Source organism: Lingula anatina, chromosome 1 (assembly GCF_051362555.1).
Source record: "Lingula anatina isolate TDL-2025a chromosome 1, LinAna3.0, whole genome shotgun sequence".
Classification (NCBI taxonomy): domain Eukaryota; kingdom Metazoa; phylum Brachiopoda; class Lingulata; order Lingulida; family Lingulidae; genus Lingula; species Lingula anatina.
Genome location: NC_141767.1, coordinates 1,985,451 through 2,010,262, shown reverse-complemented (window position 1 = coordinate 2,010,262; position 24,812 = coordinate 1,985,451). Strand labels below are relative to the sequence as shown.

The window sequence follows — 24,812 nt, the reverse complement described above, 5'->3', positions numbered from 1 at the left end:
CACAGAAATGGTTCAACGTTTTGGTGAAATGCAATTGGACATTTACATTTGTTGCAGCACGTACAGTAATTACTGAGAACAATAAAGCAGATCAAAAAAACTAATTTCATTTCAAATTGAAAAAAAATTTAGCCTCTAGATATTTATTTGTAGATAAAGTCTTAACCTTTCCTTTTATTGGTGTAATTAAGTACTCTGGAAGAAGAGGTCTTATGATGAAAACAATAAACCTCTTGAACATTTACTTTGGGGATGTGCATTAAATTTTGAAGTAAATTGGTTGAAATCTTTGTCGTTGTTAGGTTTCTGTATTTTCACTCAACTAGGCATTGTTGACTGTGAGAGTTGTCAGAGCTTTATCTAAATGGAAAAACCTTATCATTGGTTGAAAATAGCTTCCGTGTGTGATTTACCTTATCAGGGGGAGTAGAGGCTTCAACAGGAGGGGATTCTGAAGGTGAAAAATGGGAAATAACTTTGGGTAGAGGTGCTCCAGTTTTGTGACAGTTTTTCATACTTTCAACTTCAATTTTTCCTTACAGAGGTAAGCCTCATACATTTTTTGTTTACATCTTGGCTATCACTATTTCCAAAAAAAAAAAATAATTTACAGATTTAATTTAAAAAAAAAATACTTCACATCTTTTAGTAACTTTTTAAAAAGGAATAGTTTGAGTAGTTATACTTCAAAAGAAAACAGGGTTTCTTAAGAGGCTGAACATGGAAAGAAAAAGTCTTTTATAAAATAATAAAAAAAATTACCTGTTGAGGCCTCATAAAGCAATATATAATGAGTGTCACAAAGCAACTTCCACAAAGAGCAAGCTACTGAAACATACCTCAATTCCTATAAATTCGAATTATCATTTCACTTTTCCAAAATGAACAAAAAGTAAGAAGGATCAAGTTCTCTGCAGATTTGAGCACCAACAGATTTTGGATGTGGGATCATTTCTGATTTCAATGGCAGAGCTCCACACTGTAATTGAATGGATCTGGAAGATATTTGCCCCACTGTTGCTGAGCATTGGTACTGTTGGTAATGTACTTTGTATCTGTATTTTACAGAGGAAGAGAATGGCCGTAATGTCAGCATCTCTCTACTTCACAGTTCTGGCTGTGGTAGATACCATAGCTTTGTACATGGGACTCACGCGACATCTGATCATCTACAACGGGAACACGGACCCAAGGCTGGAGTCAGATTTGGCGTGTGCCTTCCATCTTTTTTTCCTGTACAGCGCCATCTGTTTGTCATCCTGGATCTTGTCAGCTTTAACAGTTGAGAGATGTATTTATGTCCGTCTGCCATACACAGCCAAGTTAATTTGTAACAAACGAAAAGCCGCCATTGTTGTGACAGTTTTAACTTTGTTGATTTGTGTAATTTATTCTCACTTTTTGTGGACAGTCAAAATAGCCGATGAACCTTATAACAGGACATGTGACATAATCGATGAAAGGTTTCGAAAATGGATTTTTCCCTGGCTGGATTTGAGTCTCTCCACACTGATTCCTTTGGTTATTATTTCTACAAGCAATGGAATGATCATATTTACACTGGTGAGGTCCAGATTTCAAAGCAAATACAGCACCAAAGCCAAGCCTGGCAACCATGCTACAACATCCATGACCGCCATGTTGATCAGTGTTAGCATTGGCTACTGCCTCACAAAAATGCCAATTGCAATATTTTTTATTTTCGACCCCTCCATGGAGGAAGGTGATGTCAAAGACTTGGTGTTTTCAGTTTTGAGTGTTCTAGAATATTTTCATCATTCTATTAACTTTTTGTTGTACATTGTCAGTGGACCCAGATTCCGCCAAGAAACACGAGCCATGTTTAGTGTTGTCTGCCATTTCTGCAGATCCAATCAAATCCATGGTGTCTCTCATGCTCTGCAGATAGAGGAGACGGACCAGCTGCCGCCACAACCCAGAAATGCTGAGCCACAGGAACAGCCGCAATGACATGTCAGTTTGTTGCTGTTTTCTCTACAATATAAAAACCTAGGGGCCAATAACCTAGGGTTTTTTGTTCACTTCTTGGCTATCACTATTTCCAAAATATAATTTACAGATTTTACTTGAAAAAATAATTCACATCTTTTAGTAACTTTTAAAAATAAATAGCTTGAGTACCTACTTCAAAAGAAAGCATGGTTTCTTCAAAGGCTGAATATGGAAAGGAAAAGTCTTTTACAAAATAATAAAAATTTTGCCTGCTGAAGCCTCATAAAGCAATATATTATGATAAGGTTTATAATAAGCATATTATGATAAGGTTTATAATAAGCCTTATCATAATATAATGAGTGTCACAGAGCAACTTCCACAATGAGCAAGCTACTGAAACATGCCTCAATTCCTATATATTTGAATTATCATTTCACTTTTCCACAATGAACAAAAAGTAGGAAGGATCAAGTTCTCTGCACATTAGAACATCAACAGATTTTGGATGTGGGATCATTTCTGATTTCAATGGCAGAGCTCCACACTGTGATTGAATGGATCTGGAAGATATTTGCCCCACTGTTGCTGAGCATTGGTACTGTTGGTAATGTACTTTGTATCTGTATTTTACAGAGGAAAAGAATGGCTGTATTGTCAGCATCTCTCTACTTCACAGTTCTGGCTGTGGTAGATACCATAGCTCTGTACATGGGACTCACGCGACATCTGATCATCTACAACGGGAACACGGACCCAAGGCTGGAGTCAGATTTGGCGTGTGCCTTCCATCTTTTTTTCCTGTACAGCGCCATCTGCTTGTCATCCTGGATCTTGTCAGCTTTAACAGTTGAGAGATGTATTTATGTCCGTCTGCCATACACAGCCAAATTCATTTGTAACAAACGAAAAGCCGCCATTGTTGTGACAGTTTTAACTTTGCTGATTTGTGCTATTTATTCCCACTTTTTGTGGACAGTCAAAATAATGAATGTACCTAATAACAACACATGTAACATAATTGATGAAAGTTTTCGAAAATGGATTTTTCCCTGGCTGGATTTAAGTCTCTCCACACTGATTCCTCTGGTTATTATTTCTACAAGTAACGGAATGATCATATCTACACTGGTGAGGTCCAGATTTCACAACAAATACAGCAACAAAGCCAAGTCTGGCAACCACGCTATAACATCAATGACCGCCATGCTGATCAGTGTTAGCATTGGCTACTGCCTCACAAAAATGCCAATCGCAATATTTTTTATTTTCGATCACTCCATGGAGGAAAGTGATGTCAAACACTTGGTGTTTTCAGTTTTGAGTGTTCTAGAATATTTTCATCATTCTATTAACTTTTTGTTGTACATCGTCAGTGGACCAAGATTTCGCCATGAAACAAGAGCCATGTTTAGCGTTGTCTGCCATTTCTGCAGATCCAATCAAATCTATAGTGTCTCTCATGCTCTGCAGATAGAGGAGACGGACCAGCTGCCGCCACAACCCAGTAATGCCCAGCCACTGGAACAGCAGCCATGACATATCAGTTTGTTGCCATTTTCTCTCCCATACAAAAATCCGAGGGATAATATTTGTAGATTTTTGAGGGGCACCTTTTTGTAAAAAAAAAAAAAAAAAAAAAAAAAAAAATTAGTAAAGAGAAAAGTAAATGTATCAATCAACTGAGACCAAACCTGATGCAACTGTGTGCGACAGAATATAAATGGAGGACTGCCATTTCTTTGTTTCACTTCTCGAAGCTAAATGAATCGAAATGTTATTACAGTAACATTTACTAATTATATAAGTATATACAATATTAAAGATAATATACATTCATTTGTCCCAAGAATTTGGGGACATTTACTTATGTAATTCGTTAGTGTCAATTTGCCGAGTTTGTCAGTACCTGTACAGCTATGATTATCAAGTCCTATTATCAATAGATATTGAACTCTCTTGGTCAACAATTGATATCATCATTTGATATAGTCTGCTGAAATAATGATGCATGCAACATGGTAATTTCTCAGACTTTTTCATTGTGGGGAAAATTATGAATTGCACAGATCCTGTAATTTTTAAAGCATAATTTCTTAAAATTAGAACATTCCTATTGAGTGGTAGCAAAAAGAAATAATTATAATAAATAAAATACATGATAATCATAATAAAAGCGGGCTACTCTATAATTCTGGTCTATGCAGTAAAAGAACCACAAATGCTACACAAAAATATTTTTGTGATTATAAAATAATGTATCTGAAAGCTTAATAATTTTTTCCCAATGAAAAAGTGGTGTCATTACCATATTTGCATAAATATTGTCTGTCAACTAAGGTATATGAAAGAAAACTTTCAAGCAAAAATGTTTTATTACAGAACTTTTACACAATAAATGGGATAACATGCAAGAAATAGACGGGAGTATATCTACACATTGGCAGAAAGTATGTCATCAATAATCTGACAATAATTGAGTGAAATAACAATTCTTCTAAATGAACTCTGCAGCAATTATTCATTCCAACACAATTTTTTCTAAAGATACTATGTGCAACAGATGAGAAAAATTTTAATATCCTACATACATTTTCTTAATATAATGCTAGTCAGTTTCTATTTTAAACACAAACAACCAAGCAACAGTCTTATTTATATCATGGTTTTGTTCTTCACTTCGTCAACATTAGCAACATGTACAACTAAATAAATACTTCATTTTTGGTTTCATTTCCAATATCTGGATGTTTATTTTGCAAGAAGCTATCAAGTGGGAACGAAGAGTGAACAGAGACACATCAACACAGTAGCAGTTATGCAGTTATTTCCAATTCACTGCATCAGCTCTGGACTCTTACACATGGGTATTTAATAGTTTAACAGTTTACCTGGGAAAACAGTGGATAACAACAGTTATTTACAAATAATGCTCATTTCTTTTAGGTAAAATATTATTTTATATTAAGGTAAATATATCTGGTGCTCTTACTAAATATTTAAACAGCATCCTGTATAATAAGACATACAAATAATTACATGCACTATGTTATTTTTCCCAATTTTTAATTCCTTCAAGAATGAAGCACTTGCAATAAAAAGTTTGTTTTAGAACCATTTGCTCTGCCAATCAAATTCCCATAAATCAAAATTTGTGCAGCTCTTATTTATTTACTTCTTTTTTAAATGTTATTTTTAAGACAGTCTCCCCACAAAGTCTCCCCACTTAAACAGTCAAGTTTACAGAGGAAAGCCAGATAAACTATGAACAAAATGAAAATGATTTTTTTTCTAGCAGCACTGGTTGCCAAATCAAAGGACTAACACTGGTTTTTGTTTCCCAGCAATATCAAAAATTGGTAACAAGTAGCAGGAAATTTAAAAACTTGCAAAATGTCTTGATATTCACATAAACATCAAAAACAATAACTTATGATCTATATAACTAGACCTATACTAGTACTTGAATAAATACATTCCTGTTTTATTTAACACATGAAATAAATTGTATAATTAGTGTGTTTTACACAATATTTCAATGCTTAACTCTACATTACACCTGCAAATAAAAACATTAACTCTGATTAAAAGTGGGAAAAAAATTCAGGTCATCACATTACAACAACTGGTATAAATGCACTGTTCCTCACAAAGACGTGGCTTTACAACAAGATATATGTACACCTATATAAAAACCAATATTCAATGACTAGTCTTCTAAAGACCTCTCATATAAAGCTGTCCTTTCTATATATCCAAACACAGTGGCACAATATTGCTTGTAAAGATATCCTCAGTAATTTCTTGTCGTCTTCTATATAACTACTGAATCATAAGGCACCATGTCATTTTTTAACAAAAAAATTACTATGCTATCCAAAATGCATCCTTCCCCTACTTCTATTATAATTAACAAATTATACATAAATCAAGCATAACCCACATTTCATTTCACACATAAAGTTATGGGCTTCATTTCATAAGCAATTTTCGAATTTAAAAACGGAGTTGCCACTGACTGCAATATAATGCATATTCCGACTTTTACTAAGTGAAATCTATGCAAACATCAAGTTTCAGCCAAGTTTCACTCCGATTTCTCCAGTAACACATATCATATTGATCTTATAAAGTCATTACTAGCCTGTTTTGGCTCCCTTCTCCTACTTATATACAAAACTAGTAAATAAAACCATATCTAGTCTGTATTACCTTCCTCCTCATTCTTACATACCATGCTGGTAAATAAAGCTATATCTAGTCTGTATTGGCTCCCTCATCCTTATATGCCATACTCAGTCTGGTAAATACAGCCATATCTAGTCTGTATTACCTTCCTCCTCCTCATCTTCTTCCTTGTGTGTAGTTTCCAACATCATCTTGTGTTCCAGTACCTTCTCTGCCTTGTAGATCCACGCTCCCTTCTTAAACATCTCCTCCGCCCTGCCCCTGTTGTAACCCTTCACTTTGATCAGAGCATAGATGATGGCCTGAAAGATTCCATTCAATACATTAAAACTGTGTATAGCACTTAGTTCAGGCATAATACAGTTACAAAACTTCATTCATATGTTTTTTGATAATTAATGAAGTAAAAAAATCACCTCTGCATTAAAATCGGTAGATAAAAACAGAACAATATTTTGCACTCACTTCTTAATACTTTTTGTTCTAAACGCTTTGGGCCTGTTTTTCATCAATGCTGGATAGTGGTGTCCTATGTTGAGGAAACATGGATATCCTCTTGATTAGCTATCTATTTTCACCAATGAGTAATTATATCTATCCAAAATTGATGAAACTGGACCCTTGTGTTCAGCTATTTTTGTCATAAATCCTCAGCAAAATAGCAAAAATCTTAAGTGAAATTTCCTCAAGTCTATCAACTTGTCTTACCTCTACCAGCCAAACATCCATGACATAACTGAGAGAGTAGTCATCCAGTTTGTCTGAACCACTAACTGATCTGTACAGAGAACTCAAACAGTGGTGGATTTCTTCAAGCTATAAAATATCCAACATTTCTCGATATGATAATTGTAGAATGAATACTGCAAACAGTGTTATTCTATTTACCACCAAAATAAAAAAGAAAAAAAAAAAGGAATGTTCTAAATCACTGTGACATCAAAGAGTACAAAAATTTGAAGTAAAAAAAAAAAAAAAAATGAAATTTGATCACTTTCATAGCCAATTAATTAATCTTATCAATTTTTTTTCTATTGATAAAGTTTTTTGCACTTTGGCCTTATGATACATATTATGACATTAAAGATCACGTCTGTACCTGATCCTCGTCAGTTATTGGTCCGGTACCTTGCCGTTTCATCTTCTGTCTCTGACTGTCACATTTTTTGTGCTGTTCGTGTCTATCACATTGCTTTTCTCCATGATAAATTTTGGTCAGATATTCCTAGCAAGAATGATTTTCAATACAATTAAAATTTAAAAGCTAAATCTTCAATGTAATTGGAAGAACATTTAAAATTAAATAGTGAGCTACTACTTTCACAATTTCTTGAAGGCACATAAATTGAAGAGTTATTTTTCATTATTATGCAGCATAACCCAGTGCTGTATTATTTATAAGTTTTATAACACTGTTTAAAAAAGTCACTTTTAATTGCCTTAAATTTTTTTTATCATATTCAAAGGAAATAAAAAAGATGCTCACTTTCATGGTATCAGATTTGATGAATTCTATAAGTTTTAAGTTTTTCTCGTTTCTCTTCAACCTGTGGACAAAGAATATAATCATTTTCAAATTTACATTTTTCTCTTTTTAACACGATGATATAACATACATAAAAAACTACTTCAAACTATGAGTTTTCTTGTAGTTTTAATTTAAGCAAATCTTAATTGATATAAAAAATTATTTCCAATGCAAAAGAGCTATCAGTTAATGAAGTGAAAATGCAAATATTTCAGTGCTCACTCTGAATCCATAGCCTGCTTCTCTTGTTGGCTAACAGGTGCTTCCTCTTCTTCTGTCTCAACAGATTCTTCATCAGTTGATTTGGCAACACTTTCAGCTAAAAAAAATAAAGAAAAATACTTATAATAAATATTTCAAAAATATAAGTATTATATATCAAAGTTAATGAATGGATAATACACCAGTAACTTTAAATAGGATTCACTTGAAACTACAAAACCATTCAAACAACTCATGAAAGCTGCTGGGTACTTTAATGAATATGAAACAAGCAAATCCACAGTTATTAACATTCTGTTAAAATAGGCACAGGGTTCAGAGTCATCAGCATGATACCACATTTGTCACTGAAGGCTTAATAATAATTTATTCAATTTATAATAATAATAATAATAATAATTTATTCAGTTTATAATGTAACATGTTTACACTGTTGGCCGCCTATGCTGCTTTTTATGATACTGTTTGTTTACATGGTATAAGAAATACAAAATAAATAAATAAATAATTAATATAGTAGATACTTTTGTATTAGCATATACAGATTAAGAAATGTGATGGGCACTTTTTGCTTGTGCTGCTAGTTGTATATATTGAGATACTGATCTAAGGTTTAGCAGTCTGTGGGTTTAGTAGGAATATATACATAAATAACACATATTTCATTTCCCACAACACACATGCCAAGTTTACTTGTAATATGGCAGATTAACTTACTCCTTTCTGGTACCATATCTTTCTCTGGGCTGCTGTCTCTGAGTTCATCCTCTTGCACGGGAGAGTCATAATCTGGAAAATCAATTAATCAAACATAAGGAACAATGACATAAAAGTCAGAAACTGGTAACAGAGGGGTTATATGTCTGAGGAACAATAGTGCCTCACTGTGCATAGGGGGTGAGAAAAGAAGACCAAATAACATCTTTATATTCATAATGCCAAATATGCTACTGTGACACTAGTTTGGAAGACGGATGAATCAAGTTAGTCTGAATTCCTGTAAATACTTGTCAAAAGCCACATCATGGTAACAAATATTTCATTATTTAACATTGCATGTGATGGTTGTCTTTCTGGGACTACTCTAGGAAATTTTCTCTACCTCAGCTTATAACTTCAGTCTGATGTCAAACTTACAAATTGGACAAAATAATTATATCTAGCTTTTGGAAAAGATCTTAAAGCCATCTTCAGCTCAAAGAAAGGCCAATGCACAAACTATATTCCTCTCACCAGGGTCACAGAAATATCTGTATCCAATCCCTGGCTCTATCAGGCCCAGTCCTCTCTTTCTGATGAAGTCCTCAGCTGCAGTCAAAGCTTCCTCAAACCCCTCTTTCTGATCACTCTGAAGTCCTTGCATCTGTGAATAATACGATGAAGGTGTCCTTGTTTCATTTCAAAACAAACTTGCATGCAAAAACATACACTAAGACATATTATACACTTAAAATTAGTGCAGATATTTTCCAATAACTGTAATAAATGTATGTGAGAGAGAGAGAGAGAGAGAGAGAGAGAGAGAGAGAGAGAGAGAAAGACAGAGAGAGAGAGATTTATTTAACACTGAATTTTTCAGCTAGCAAAGATCCTAAATTAAGGCTTGTGACTTGCATGCCAAGGTATACCTTATACTCTTCATGCCTAGGACCGTGGAAAGGCTTGATCCTATTGGGATTGTAACAAACTACAAAACTGAAAGGAAAGGTCATTTAAAAGTTGTTACTTTTCAAAGTAAGACAAACACTTAATTGCATTCTTTTATCACATGAAACCTAAGACAGATTAAAAAGATATAAGCAACAAATCACAAAATCAAATACCTTTTTTTGTCTCCAATGAAAAATACGGACACTTTTTTTACTCTTTTTTTCTTCTTCTGATCATTAGGATATAGCCTCTTGATCTAAAAAATAAATAAACTAGAGGATCAGAGAGGCGATACCGCCTCCGAATATTGTACCACCAGCTGGAGCAAGCGCATTCGTATAGACCCCCACATACACAAAATAAGGGACACAGCCACCAGTTTTGTGCTTGACAAGCTGTAAAAATGCAATCAACAAGAATTTTTAAACTATTGCAAAAAACATATATGGTACAATCAAATTTAAGTTCTTCGTAAGGTAGGTCAAGGGTCAATTTCAAGGTCACAGTAAATTGCCAGTATATGACTTCATATTCAAGTTCAAGAATAACTATGAACCTATCTCTGTCAGGTTTGAAGTTAAAAGAGAAAAAAAGTTCAGTTCATGATAAAAAGTAGGTCAAAGGTCAATTTCAAGGTCACACTTATATTGCCAGTATAGGACTTCCTATTCAAGTTTAATAATAACTATGGACCTATCTCTGTCAGTTTTGGAGATAAAACGGAAGCAAAATTTGCAAAATTCAGTTCATGGTGAAAAGTAGGTCAAAGGTCAATTTCAAGGTCACATTTAGATTGCCAGTATATGACTTTCTATTCAAGTTCAATAGTAACGATGGACCTATCTCTGCCAGTTTTGGAGATAAAAGGAAAGCAAAATTTGCAAAGTTCAGTTCATGGTGAAAAGTAGGTCAAAGGTCAATATTAAGGTCACATTTATATTGCCAGTATATGACTTCCTATTCAAGTTCAATAGTAACTATGGACCTATCTCTGCTATTTTGGAGATATAAGGGACTAAATGTTATTATTTTGGAGTTACCATAATGTGCCTTAAATTTCGTACAGAAAAAATTAATTAAAATAAAGAAAATGTCATTTTGGTCAAAATTCTTGAAATAGGAGGTGCTCTGAAGTTTCAGAAGTTCAAGTTTGATGAAATAATGTCATTTTTGAACACAAGTTGTCTGCTTTGCCAAGCCTTATGTTTTATTTTTCCAGAGTTCAAAATTTATTATCCATTACCGTACTGCACATTTTGCTTTTACCACCAATATGTACTTTTTGATACAGCGTAACTCGAAAACCGTATGGAATACAAAAAAACCGAGACCACCTCCAGTATTGGGCTTTACATGCAAAGTTCAGTTCATGGTGAAAAGTAGGTCAAAGGTCAATTTTAAGGTCACATTTATATTGCCAGTATATGACTTCCTATTCAAGTTCAATAGTAACTATGGACCTATCTCTGCCAGTTTTGGAGATAAAAGGGAAGCAAAATTTGCAAAGTTAAGTTCATGGTGAAAAGTAGGTCAAAGGTCAATTTTAAGGTCACATTTAGATTGCCAGTATATGACTTCCTATTCAAGTTCAATAGTAACTATGGACCTATCTCTGCCAGTTTTGGAGATAAAAGGGAAGCAAAATTTGCAAAGTTCAGTTCATGGTGAAAAGTAGGTCAAAGGTCAATTTTAAGGTCACATTTAGATTGCCAGTATATGACTTCCTATTCAATTTCAATAGTAACTATGGACCTATCTCTGCCAGTTTTGGAGATAAAAGGGAAGAAAAATTTGCAAAGTTCAGTTCATGGTGAAAAGTAGGTCAAAGGTCAATTTTAAGGTCACATTTAGATTGCCAGTATATGACTTCCTATTCAAGTTCAATAGTAACTATGAACCTATCTCTGCCAGTTTTGGAGATATAAGGGACTAAATGTTATAATTTTGGAATTACCATAATGTGCCTTAAATTTTGTACAGAAAAAATTAATTAAAATAAAGAAAATGTCATTTTGGTCAAAATTCTTGAAATAGGAGGTGCTCTGAAGTTTCAGAAGTTCAAGTTTGATGAAATAATGTCATTTTTGAACACAAGTTGTCTGCTTTGCCAAGCCTTATGTTTTATTTTTCCAGAGTTCAAAATTTATTATCCATTACCGTACTGCACATTTTGCTTTTACCACCAATATGTACTTTTTGATACAGCGTAACTCGAAAACCGTATGGAATACAAAAAAACCGAGACCACCTCCAGTATTGGGCTTTACATGCAAAGTTCAGTTCATGGTGAAAAGTAGGTCAAAGGTCAATTTTAAGGTCACATTTAGATTGCCAGTATATGACTTCCTATTCAAGTTCAATAGTAACTATGGACCTATCTCTGCCAGTTTTGGAGATAAAAGGGAAGCAAAATTTGCAAAGTTCAGTTCATGGTGAAAAGTAGGTCAAAGGTCAATTTTAAGGTCACATTTAGATTGCCAGTATATGACTTCCTATTCAAGTTCAATAGTAACTATGGACCTATCTCTGCCAGTTTTGGAGATATAAGGGACTAAATGTTATAATTTTGGAGTTACCATAATGTGCCTTAAATTTCGTACAGAAAAAATTAATTAAAATAAAGAAAATGTCATTTTGGTCAAAATTCTTGAAATAGGAGGTGCTCTGAAGTTTCAGAAGTTCAAGTTTGATGAAATAATGTCATTTTTGAACACATTGTCTGCTTTGCCAAGCCTTATGTTTTATTTTTCCAGAGTTCAAAATTTATTATCCATTACCGTACTGCACATTTTGCTTTTACCACCAATATGTACTTTTTGATACAGCGTAACTCGAAAACCGTATGGAATACAAAAAAACCCGAGACCACCTCCAGTATTGGGCTTTACATGCAAAGTTCAGTTCATGGTGAAAAGTAGGTCAAAGGTCAATTTTAAGGTCACATTTAATTGCCAGTATATGACTTCCTATTCAAGTTCAGTAGTAACTATGGACCTATCTCTGCCAGTTTTGGAGATAAAAGGGAAGCAAAATTTGCAAAGTTCAGTTCATGGTGAAAAGTAGGTCAAAGGTCAATTTTAAGGTCACATTTAGATTGCCAGTATATGACTTCCTATTCAAGTTCAATAGTAACTATGGACCTATCTCTGCCAGTTTTGGAGATAAAACGGAAGCAAATTTTGCAAAGTTCAGTTTATGGTGAAAAGTAGGTCAAAGGTCAATTTTAAGGTCACATTTAGATTGCCAGTATATGACTTCCTATTCAAGTTCAATAGTAACTACAGACCTATCTCAGCCAGTTTTGGAGATAAAAGGAAAGCAAAATTTGCAAAGTTCAGTTCATGGTGAAAAGTAGGTCAAAGGTCAATTTTAAGGTCACATTTAGATTGCCAGTATATGACTTCCTATTCAAGTTCAATAGTAACTATGGACCTATCAGTTCATGGTGAAAAGTAGGTCAAAGGTCAATTTTAAGGTCACATTTAGATTGCCAGTATATGACTTCCTATTCAAGTTCAATAGTAACTATGGACCTATCTCTGCCAGTTTTGGAGATAAAAGGGAAGCAAAATTTGCAAAGTTCAGTTCATGGTGAAAAGTAAGTCAAAGGTCAATTTTAAGGTCACATTTAGATTGCCAGTATATGACTTCCTATTCAAGTTCAATAGTAACTATGGACCTATCTCTGCCAGTTTTGGAGATAAAAGGGAAGCAAAATTTGCAAAGTTCAGTTTATGGTGAAAAGTTGGTCAAAGGTCAATTTTAAGGTCACATTTATATTGCCAGTATATGACTTCCTATTCAAGTTCAATAGTAACTATGGACCTATCTCTGCCAGTTTTGGAGATAAAAGGGAAGCAAAATTTGCAAAGTTCAGTTCATGGTGAAAAGTAGGTCAAAGGTCAATTTTAAGGTCACATTTAGATTGCCAGTATATGACTTCCTATTCAATTTCAATAGTAACTATGGACCTATCTCTGCCAGTTTTGGAGATAAAAGGGAAGCAAAATTTGCAAAGTTCAGTTCATGGTGAAAAGTAGGTCAAAGGTCAATTTTAAGGTCACATTTATATTGCCAGTATATGACTTCCTATTCAAGTTCAATAGTAACTATGAACCTATCTCTGCCAGTTTTGGAGATATAAGGGACTAAATGTTATAATTTTGGAGTTACCATAATGTGCCTTAAATTTTGTACAGAAAAAATTAATTAAAATAAAGAAAATGTCATTTTGGTCAAAATTCTTGAAATAGGAGGTGCTCTGAAGTTTCAGAAGTTCAAGTTTGATGAAATAATGTCATTTTTGAACATAAGTTGTCTGCTTTGCCAAGCCTTATGTTTTATTTTTCCAGAGTTCAAAATTTATTATCCATTACCGTACTGCACATTTTGCTTTTACCACCAATATGTACTTTTTGATACAGCGTAACTCGAAAACCGTATGGAATACAAAAAAACCCGAGACCACCTCCAGTATTAGGCTTTACATGCAAAGTTCAGTTCATGGTGAAAAGTAGGTCAAAGGTCAATTTTAAGGTCACATTTAGATTGCCAGTATATGACTTCCTATTCAAGTTCAATAGTAACTATGGACCTATCTCTGCCAGTTTTGGAGATAAAAGGGAAGCAAAATTTGCAAAGTTAAGTTCATGGTGAAAAGTAGGTCAAAGGTCAATTTTAAGGTCACATTTAGATTGCCAGTATATGACTTCCTATTCAAGTTCAATAGTAACTATGGACCTATCTCTGCCAGTTTTGGAGATAAAAGGGAAGCAAAATTTGCAAAGTTCAGTTCATGGTGAAAAGTAGGTCAAAGGTCAATTTTAAGGTCACATTTAGATTGCCAGTATATGACTTCCTATTCAATTTCAATAGTAACTATGGACCTATCTCTGCCAGTTTTGGAGATAAAAGGGAAGAAAAATTTGCAAAGTTCAGTTCATGGTGAAAAGTAGGTCAAAGGTCAATTTTAAGGTCACATTTAGATTGCCAGTATATGACTTCCTATTCAAGTTCAATAGTAACTATGAACCTATCTCTGCCAGTTTTGGAGATATAAGGGACTAAATGTTATAATTTTGGAATTACCATAATGTGCCTTAAATTTCGTACAGAAAAAATTAATTAAAATAAAGAAAATGTCATTTTGGTCAAAATTCTTGAAATAGGAGGTGCTCTGAAGTTTCAGAAGTTCAAGTTTGATGAAATAATGTCATTTTTGAACACAAGTTGTCTGCTTTGCCAAGCCTTATGTTTTATTTTTCCAGAGTTCAAAATTTATTATCCATTACCGTACTGCACATTTTGCTTTTACCACCAATATGTACTTTTTGATACAGCGTAACTCGAAAACCGTATGGAATACAAAAAAACCGAGACCACCTCCAGTATTGGGCTTTACATGCAAAGTTCAGTTCATGGTGAAAAGTAGGTCAAAGGTCAATTTTAAGGTCACATTTAGATTGCCAGTATATGACTTCCTATTCAAGTTCAATAGTAACTATGGACCTATCTCTGCCAGTTTTGGAGATAAAAGGGAAGCAAAATTTGCAAAGTTCAGTTCATGGTGAAAAGTAGGTCAAAGGTCAATTTTAAGGTCACATTTAGATTGCCAGTATATGACTTCCTATTCAAGTTCAATAGTAACTATGGACCTATCTCTGCCAGTTTTGGAGATATAAGGGACTAAATGTTATAATTTTGGAGTTACCATAATGTGCCTTAAATTTCGTACAGAAAAAATTAATTAAAATAAAGAAAATGTCATTTTGGTCAAAATTCTTGAAATAGGAGGTGCTCTGAAGTTTCAGAAGTTCAAGTTTGATGAAATAATGTCATTTTTGAACACATTGTCTGCTTTGCCAAGCCTTATGTTTTATTTTTCCAGAGTTCAAAATTTATTATCCATTACCGTACTGCACATTTTGCTTTTACCACCAATATGTACTTTTTGATACAGCGTAACTCGAAAACCGTATGGAATACAAAAAAACCCGAGACCACCTCCAGTATTGGGCTTTACATGCAAAGTTCAGTTCATGGTGAAAAGTAGGTCAAAGGTCAATTTTAAGGTCACATTTAATTGCCAGTATATGACTTCCTATTCAAGTTCAGTAGTAACTATGGACCTATCTCTGCCAGTTTTGGAGATAAAAGGGAAGCAAAATTTGCAAAGTTCAGTTCATGGTGAAAAGTAGGTCAAAGGTCAATTTTAAGGTCACATTTAGATTGCCAGTATATGACTTCCTATTCAAGTTCAATAGTAACTATGGACCTATCTCTGCCAGTTTTGGAGATAAAACGGAAGCAAATTTTGCAAAGTTCAGTTTATGGTGAAAAGTAGGTCAAAGGTCAATTTTAAGGTCACATTTAGATTGCCAGTATATGACTTCCTATTCAAGTTCAATAGTAACTACAGACCTATCTCAGCCAGTTTTGGAGATAAAAGGAAAGCAAAATTTGCAAAGTTCAGTTCATGGTGAAAAGTAGGTCAAAGGTCAATTTTAAGGTCACATTTAGATTGCCAGTATATGACTTCCTATTCAAGTTCAATAGTAACTATGGACCTATCAGTTCATGGTGAAAAGTAGGTCAAAGGTCAATTTTAAGGTCACATTTAGATTGCCAGTATATGACTTCCTATTCAAGTTCAATAGTAACTATGGACCTATCTCTGCCAGTTTTGGAGATAAAAGGGAAGCAAAATTTGCAAAGTTCAGTTCATGGTGAAAAGTAAGTCAAAGGTCAATTTTAAGGTCACATTTAGATTGCCAGTATATGACTTCCTATTCAAGTTCAATAGTAACTATGGACCTATCTCTGCCAGTTTTGGAGATAAAAGGGAAGCAAAATTTGCAAAGTTCAGTTTATGGTGAAAAGTTGGTCAAAGGTCAATTTTAAGGTCACATTTATATTGCCAGTATATGACTTCCTATTCAAGTTCAATAGTAACTATGGACCTATCTCTGCCAGTTTTGGAGATAAAAGGGAAGCAAAATTTGCAAAGTTCAGTTCATGGTGAAAAGTAGGTCAAAGGTCAATTTTAAGGTCACATTTAGATTGCCAGTATATGACTTCCTATTCAATTTCAATAGTAACTATGGACCTATCTCTGCCAGTTTTGGAGATAAAAGGGAAGCAAAATTTGCAAAGTTCAGTTCATGGTGAAAAGTAGGTCAAAGGTCAATTTTAAGGTCACATTTATATTGCCAGTATATGACTTCCTATTCAAGTTCAATAGTAACTATGAACCTATCTCTGCCAGTTTTGGAGATATAAGGGACTAAATGTTATAATTTTGGAGTTACCATAATGTGCCTTAAATTTTGTACAGAAAAAATTAATTAAAATAAAGAAAATGTCATTTTGGTCAAAATTCTTGAAATAGGAGGTGCTCTGAAGTTTCAGAAGTTCAAGTTTGATGAAATAATGTCATTTTTGAACATAAGTTGTCTGCTTTGCCAAGCCTTATGTTTTATTTTTCCAGAGTTCAAAATTTATTATCCATTACCGTACTGCACATTTTGCTTTTACCACCAATATGTACTTTTTGATACAGCGTAACTCGAAAACCGTATGGAATACAAAAAAACCCGAGACCACCTCCAGTATTAGGCTTTACATGCAAAGTTCAGTTCATGGTGAAAAGTAGGTCAAAGGTCAATTTTAAGGTCACATTTAGATTGCCAGTATATGACTTCCTATTCAAGTTCAATAGTAACTATGGACCTATCTCTGCCAGTTTTGGAGATAAAAGGGAAGCAAAATTTGCAAAGTTCAGTTCATGGTGAAAAGTAGGTCAAAGGTCAATTTTAAGGTCACATTTAGATTGCCAGTATATGACTTCCTATTCAAGTTCAATAGTAACTATGGACCTATCTCTGCCAGTTTTGGAGATATAAGGGACTAAATGTTATAATTTTGGAGTTACCATAATGTGCCTTAAATTTCGTACAGAAAAAATTAATTAAAATAAAGAAAATGTCATTTTGGTCAAAATTCTTGAAATAGGAGGTGCTCTGAAGTTTCAGAAGTTCAAGTTTGATGAAATAATGTCATTTTTGAACACATTGTCTGCTTTGCCAAGCCTTATGTTTTATTTTTCCAGAGTTCAAAATTTATTATCCATTACCGTACTGCACATTTTGCTTTTACCACCAATATGTACTTTTTGATACAGCGTAACTCGAAAACCGTATGGAATACAAAAAAACCCAAGACCACCTCCAGTATTGGGCTTTACATGCAAAGTTCAGTTCATGGTGAAAAGTAGGTCAAAGGTCAATTTTAAGGTCACATTTAATTGCCAGTATATGACTTCCTATTCAAGTTCAGTAGTAACTATGGACCTATCTCTGCCAGTTTTGGAGATAAAAGGGAAGCAAAATTTGCAAAGTTCAGTTCATGGTGAAAAGTAGGTCAAAGGTCAATTTTAAGGTCACATTTAGATTGCCAGTATATGACTTCCTATTCAAGTTCAATAGTAACTATGGACCTATCTCTGCCAGTTTTGGAGATAAAACGGAAGCAAATTTTGCAAAGTTCAGTTTATGGTGAAAAGTAGGTCAAAGGTCAATTTTAAGGTCACATTTAGATTGCCAGTATATGACTTCCTATTCAAGTTCAATAGTAACTACGGACCTATCTCAGCCAGTTTTGGAGATAAAAGGAAAGCAAAATTTGCAAAGTTCAGTTTATGGTGAAAAGTAGGTCAAAGGTCAATTTTAAGGTCACATATAGATTGCCAGTATATGACTTCCTATTCAAGTTCAATCGTAACTATGGGCCTATCTCTGCCAGTTTTGGAGATAAAAGGGAAGAAAAATTTGCAAAGTTCAGTTCATGGTGAAAAGTAGGTCAAAGGTCAATTTTAAGGTCACATATAGATTGCCAGTATATGACTTCCTATCCAACTTCAATAGTAACTATAGACCTATCTCTGCCAGTTTTGGAGATATAAGGGACTAAATGTTATAATTTTGGAGTTACCATAATGTGCCTTAAATTTCGTACAGAAAAAATTAATTAAAATAAAGAAAATGTCATTTTGGTCAAAATTCTTGAAATAGGAGGTGCTCTGAAGTTTCAGAAGTTCAAATTTGATGAAATTATGTCATTTTTGAACACAAGTTGTCTGCTTTGCCAAGCCTTATGTTTTATTTTTCCAGAGTTCAAAATTTATTATCCATTACCGTACTGCACATTTTGCTTTTACCACCAATATGTACTTTTTGATACAGCGTAACTCGAAAACCGTATGGAATACAAAAAAACCGAGACCACCTCCAGTGTTGGGCTTTACATGCTCTACAAAATGCAAAAAAGAATGGGTCTCTAGCATTAACGGTTCCCGAATTAGAGACAGTTTTCAGTTTCGGTATCTTATGGCCGCTACTCCCGTGAAAATGCACCGATTGACCCCAAATTCATGGAGATGAAAGATGACCTGAAGGGTAACACTTTCCAATAATATTATTGGTTAAGTCTGTGTGGTGTCTGAATAACAGGGCAAAAAAATTTTTTTTCGTAAAAAATTTCATTTTTTTGAAAATTTTGGCCCATTTGACCTTGAAGTAAAGGTCAAAGGTCAAATCCAAGGGTATATTTGAAATCTACACATATGACTTTTGGAAAGCCGTCTATAGAAATTTTTCCCATAACTCCTTCCATAGGGTAGATAATTAGCATTTAATTTTGCCATTTTTAGACAAGGGTGCATTGCAATGAGTGCCACACCCAGACCCCAATACCGACAAAGCCCAAATTTTACGTGGAACGAGTTGAGATTATAGGTGACCTAAATCCATGAGATGGGTATGGGGGGCCTTACCGTCTAGGAGGAGAAGCGGTAACGGTAGCCGTCCGGCGGAGCCGGCGGAGCCGGCAGAGCCGGCGGAGCCGGCGGAACGATCCGGACGAGACCGAAACCATGTGTACCGCCAGCGCTAACGCTGGTGGTACAATAAATACAAAATTTATTCTCAGACCATTAAGTTAGTTTATTTTGTGCAGGACGTGTAAAAAAACTTACCTAAAGTTATCCTACACAGAATATTCACCGAAAATCTAATTTTCCTAAAAAAAGTAATCTTCTCCTATGTCATTGCTCTGCCCAACCCTTAACTTGGTTGCATTATTTCTACAATTTCTAAATAAAAAAACTCAGTCCCATATAAATCATGATTAACTTAGACCACCATGTTTTGGTGATACCTCAAAAGAAAATAACAATATTAAAGAACTTTTATTTGAGGGGGTATAGTTTTTAAAGACTGGACCTGAGAATCAATTTACTCCTTCTTATGCACAGTGATAGAACTTGGTCCAAAATCTTTTAATATCCTTTTCCCCCTAAAAAATACTCACTGCCATAATAGCAGATGAAATAGACAAAACAAGGCAGCATAAATCTGGAATGTCACACCTAATGGTTTTGTAGCTTATACAAATTACTATTACTGCTGAACATTGTCACTAATAAATTTTTGTGGGAGAAATTTTTTGAACTACCCCTGTGTGTATAAAATCAGTGTTCCAAACCAACCCTCTGGGACACACTTCAGTGGTTAATGCAATTCAAAACATATTAAAATAAAAGCCTTTTTTTACAATAACCTGTTCCACTAGAACATTAAATTATTAATCAATCCCCATGGAGATATTAAATGTCATGCATGATATTTTTTACTCCATTGTTAATGATCCATTAGCACATCACCAATGTTTCATGTACTTTTATCTCTTTGTCATTTTTTTAACCGCTAGTGACCATGTCACATCAAAGATTGAACACCCCATTAACAGAGAGAGTGTAGTTTTACAACCACAAGCCATGCATAGGAAAACAATCCCTTTGATTATGAACTATAACATTATAACTATTACATTATTTAGATCTTTATCTATAAATAAAATCATTTTAACACAATACCAATTATCGGACAAGTTCAAAGCATTCACCTTTTTCATTCTGTCTCTGATATATTCTAATCAGCACATAAATAAAAATGCACATACGCCAAAATGCTCTCTTTGGCAATATCACTCATGAATAGGGAATTCTCATTCAGTTTTGAGGCTATAAAATGGGACTTAATTCCAAGCTGGACGGTTCCTGAGATTTAAGTAAGTTTGCCACTAATACCCCCCCCCCCCCCCCCCAATACTGTATATACCGTAGCAACCACTTAATAAAGGGGAAAGAATGTGAATTAAGAGTTTTAAAAGACCAAGTGAAAAATAGTGAAAATTGTCAAGTATATCTCATTTTCACAGCCACCTGTCATTAAGTATTTCATTATACTCTGTATTCATAAAGTCTACTTTACTCTGCAATTCAGAACATTCAGTCATGTCTAACAGTTTAATATGTCAATGTACAGAAAATATTGAAATATCGAAATTCTGTCCAAACTTACCACACATGGCCAAAATGGATAATTTCGGACCTTCACCCAAACAACATCATTAACTTCAAAAGGGCATGCTGAAAAAAATAAATAATACACAAAGTTACGTATTACTGGGGTCAAAGATCTCCTCCCATCCCTTCTGTCACTTGTACAACAGACACAGATGATCTTTTCTCAAACTAATTCAAGAGCCCCAGGTCACCTATAATACACACTGCTTCCACAGGTTTTTGGTGGGGGTCCATTTCCATAGCACTCAAACCAGAGTGACTGGAGTCAATTAAAATTTATCATTCTTGGTATTATCCACCCCTAATATCTCGGGCAGTCCAAATCTAATGTCCTGTATTATTACTTACTTTCTTCAAGCTTTGAAGATAAAACCGAAGGTAATTCTTCATCAATATCAGAATCGGACGCATCAACATTGGGATCAAACGAACTGAAAAGAAACATTCTTTTTTAAATCTTCAAAACTTATAAATAAAGGAAGGAATACACATATTCAAAATCATTTTATGCTGACTAAGAAAAAAAAGCCACAGTTATTCAATTTAGCTGAAAAAGCAGTCATATATATCTCAAGTTATTATGTTTCTCTGTGATAGAAATAACACTTGCCTATTTAGCCAAATGCAAAAACTGACTTAAATTGGCTAAACAAAATGGGCTTCATTTGACTTGTTTTAGTCAAATTCAAACCATTCGGCAAACAAATTGACAAATAAGTGGCTCAGAGAATAAAATTGCTAGCACTACCCCAGTTTCTCTTAGACTGGGTTCCCATGCCTAGATTGATCCATCTGGATCCGTCTATCTCCCTGCGCAATCTCATTAAATTGCTATCAACTTAACTGGCTCAAATTTCTGTAACGCCTACCAAAACAGCTAGTGGGTAAAGATAATGACCCCCTACAGTTTTACTAGGCGTTACAGAGATTCAAGTTGGTTAAGTTGTTAGCAATTTTGGTGAGACTCCCCAGGGAGTAAGACTGATCCAAGTATCTGTGGGAATGGTCCCTTACCTCTTCTTGCTCTCTTGAGCCTGCATCTCACTGGAGATGGCATTCGCCAGGCTGATGGCTCTATCAAGGTCATCCATGGCTTTACTAGGGTCCATCTCAAGCACCTGCTCCACCTCCTTGGCTACTTCCTGGTCCCTCTTCTCTTGCTCGTCATTCTCCTCCTTGTCTGGGGTTAATTCTCTAGTAGGACTCTCCCGGCTTGACTTAGCTGGTCTTTCACCAATAGGTAGGTCACTGCTTTCTGATGTTTTCCTCTTTTTTCCTTGTGCTGGAGAAGAATCTGTTTCCATTTCTTGACTGTCCACTGTGGACGGTTCATCATCATTATCCAGAGCTGTTTGACTTTCAGGCGTGTCTGATTTGCCTGCTACATTGTTCCAGTTATATTTCAACTTTTTTTTAATGGCGACAGACTCTGGTACGGAAGACATGTTTGTGGACGCCATATTTGTGCTGTCCTGACTGCTATCTGCATCCCCGTTGGTGGCTTGGTCCGATGTTGTGCCTGCCTGACTCATCTTAGAGTCTTTTTTCTTCTGGAGCTTTGCCGCCTTAATTTTCTCAATATATGAGTCTAAATTCGAGACTTTTCCTGCAACTCTTCTGCCTCTAGAGGCAAGTGGAGTTTGTTTCTGCGTATTATTCTTAGTTCTGTTGGCCAAGCTAGGACTAGGCTTCACTGAAGAAGAAGCTCCACTGGCTCCTTTATTTTTTGGTGTTGTGCAATATTTCATATGCTGGATTATCAAGTTCTGACTTTTAACTGTAAAGTCACAATTATGACAGGTATAATCAGAGCTTGGTGATCCTTTTATGTCAGGACTGTGGACAGAAAAAGTACTTTTCTTAGGGTTAGCTCTAGTTTTATCATATTCAAACTCTATACTTTCAGCTACAGGTTTTGGTTTCTTTGGTGTTCTCTTCTTGGGTTTTTTACCAACAAGTTTTTCTTTGGCAGCAGCCAATGACTGAGATCGTTGATGTTGGGCAGCCTTTTGTTTGTTCAGTTTGGACACTCTTACTGATCTAGATCTCCCTTTGCCGTCCTGACCATCAGCCGCAGCTTCTTCTTCTTCTTCTTCATCTTCCTCCCCCTCAACATTATTTTTCACCTCAGGCAGGACTATCAGATCCGGATGACTTGGCTGTTTTCCTAGTAGTCTATCCACTTGATTCAGAGCCTTGTCAAACTTGAGTCGCATCTCAATGCCATGGTCTCCGCCTGCTTTGTCTAATGCTATTTTTAAAACGTATGACATCATTTTTGTAAATACCTGTGACTCTGGTCATCATGTTTTACATACCATTATCTCACTAAAATACCACCTTTCAGCTTTCTATAAATAAATAATATATATAAACAGGAACTTAACAGATGGATAAATCATTACCTAAGTATGCTATATATACTATTACCTAAAAAAAATGGGCATATCTTAATGTTCTCAATCTATCCAGATTTTGTGGAAAAATTATTAAAAATAAGTTCCATAAATATCATACAACATGTAAGCATATTTGAAAATGCACTATCAACATTTGATTACCTTTGCCTTTAGTGATCAAGCCCTCTTTTTCTGCACAGTTAAAATCCTTCAAATTCTTCTCATTTTTCACAATTTCACTGAAATCAGAATGTAACACATTTACAAAAATATATACCACAAACATACTTACACTTTTACAGTCTCATCAATAAAATTGTGATTAATTGTACAAAACTACCATTATTTTCAAGGTACATAATATTATATGCTGGGTAGTTTTTGACTTACAACTGATCATCTTCACCCAAAAACTTGACATAGGCAATGGGCACCTGTTTCCCAGTGTTTTCAAGTGGACAGTCATCCTCATTCACCACCTAAATCATGTCATCAAAATCTTTTCACTTTAATCACATATTCATAAAAGGAAGTATCAGCATGGATGTGATGGAAGTGTTACATGGATGTATCATAACTGCTCTAAAACACACGATTTATACAAGGTGATTTTGGTTATAAAATTAGCAAGCTTCTCATAGAATTATCTATAATATCTTAGAAAAAATCCAGTGAGGCTCAACATTCATGTTTTTATTTAATAAAAGTCTGTGTTTTTTTATGATTACTGGTGCCATGAACTCCCTCCTACAAGGTTTATTCCATGGGTAAATTTATTTACACACAATTAAACAATGAGTTAATTATTTACCACGGCAGGCCACCACGGATAACGTGGAATCTTCACCCACACAATATCTTGTTCCTGATACATGACAGCTAGATCATCACTGGAAATATCATTCGGTGTTCTTTATGCATACAATATTTCCATTGTTCATAAAATATGTATAGCATCCAACGCCATGTCCACTGATAACTGTAAACCAGCTCTCTCTTAACATATTATATGTACAAAACAAACACAAAATAGAGCTATTATGGATGCAATCGAGATGAAATTACTATTTCAGTAAATTTAACAAAACTGCAGAGCTGGGGCTGTTAGTGTATCAGAAATTAACAATTGGGAGTTGTGATTGTGAAAGAATGCCGTCGTCTGTTACTGGTATCCAAAATGTGTAAGTATGCACTGTAGAGCAAATTGCATCAGTCGATTAGAAGGAAAACAGTTATATGTTTGCATCAGCCGAAACACAAATCTACATTTGCTCTCTGATGCTCAGCAAACATTCTACAAACCTTCACACCACACAAAAGTTCGGCCCCGTGCAATCGGCTAGTGAAGCGAAGACTGACAACTCCGAAGAAAATAAACAGCGGTTTTTGATTGGTTAAAATTTAACATTAAACTACATTCATACTTCCGGGTTAAATGTCATCTGGCGCG

General features: G+C 34.7%; 3 protein-coding genes across 4 annotated transcripts; 2 read left to right on the top strand and 1 right to left on the bottom strand.

The window, feature by feature from the left end:
* The first annotated feature begins 963 nt into the window (after nucleotides 1-963).
* On the top strand, nucleotides 964-2,703 carry LOC106154371 (neuromedin-U receptor 2-like). The gene is made up of 2 exons (XM_086999123.1): nucleotides 964-1,974; nucleotides 2,590-2,703. The coding sequence occupies exon 1, from the start codon at nucleotides 964-966 to the stop codon at nucleotides 1,969-1,971; it is 1,008 nt and encodes a 335-aa protein (XP_086855249.1). The 3' UTR covers nucleotides 1,972-1,974; nucleotides 2,590-2,703.
* On the top strand, nucleotides 1,971-4,144 carry LOC106154370 (neuromedin-U receptor 2). Its single transcript, XM_013528702.2, has one exon. The coding sequence runs from the start codon at nucleotides 2,485-2,487 to the stop codon at nucleotides 3,490-3,492; it is 1,008 nt and encodes a 335-aa protein (XP_013384156.2). The 5' UTR covers nucleotides 1,971-2,484; the 3' UTR covers nucleotides 3,493-4,144.
* Nucleotides 4,145-4,309: 165 nt separating this feature from the next.
* Nucleotides 4,310-24,807, bottom strand: LOC106154376 (uncharacterized). Of its 2 annotated transcripts, XM_086999118.1 has the most exons (17): nucleotides 24,665-24,807; nucleotides 24,174-24,252; nucleotides 23,753-23,841; nucleotides 23,525-23,601; nucleotides 21,978-23,214; nucleotides 21,312-21,394; nucleotides 20,959-21,026; nucleotides 9,715-9,797; nucleotides 9,520-9,586; nucleotides 9,125-9,254; nucleotides 8,609-8,680; nucleotides 7,892-7,988; nucleotides 7,628-7,688; nucleotides 7,241-7,366; nucleotides 6,850-6,957; nucleotides 6,287-6,443; nucleotides 4,310-6,165 (listed from the first exon to the last, which is right to left on the bottom strand). In XM_086999118.1, the coding sequence occupies exons 2-17, from the start codon at nucleotides 24,234-24,236 to the stop codon at nucleotides 6,152-6,154; spliced, it is 2,532 nt and encodes an 843-aa protein (XP_086855244.1). In that variant the 5' UTR covers nucleotides 24,237-24,252; nucleotides 24,665-24,807; the 3' UTR covers nucleotides 4,310-6,151. The 2 variants fall into 2 exon arrangements, with proteins under 2 accessions (XP_086855244.1, XP_086855243.1); XM_086999117.1 differs by having other exon boundaries at nucleotides 4,310-6,443.
* Between the last annotated feature and the right edge of the window lie 5 nt (nucleotides 24,808-24,812).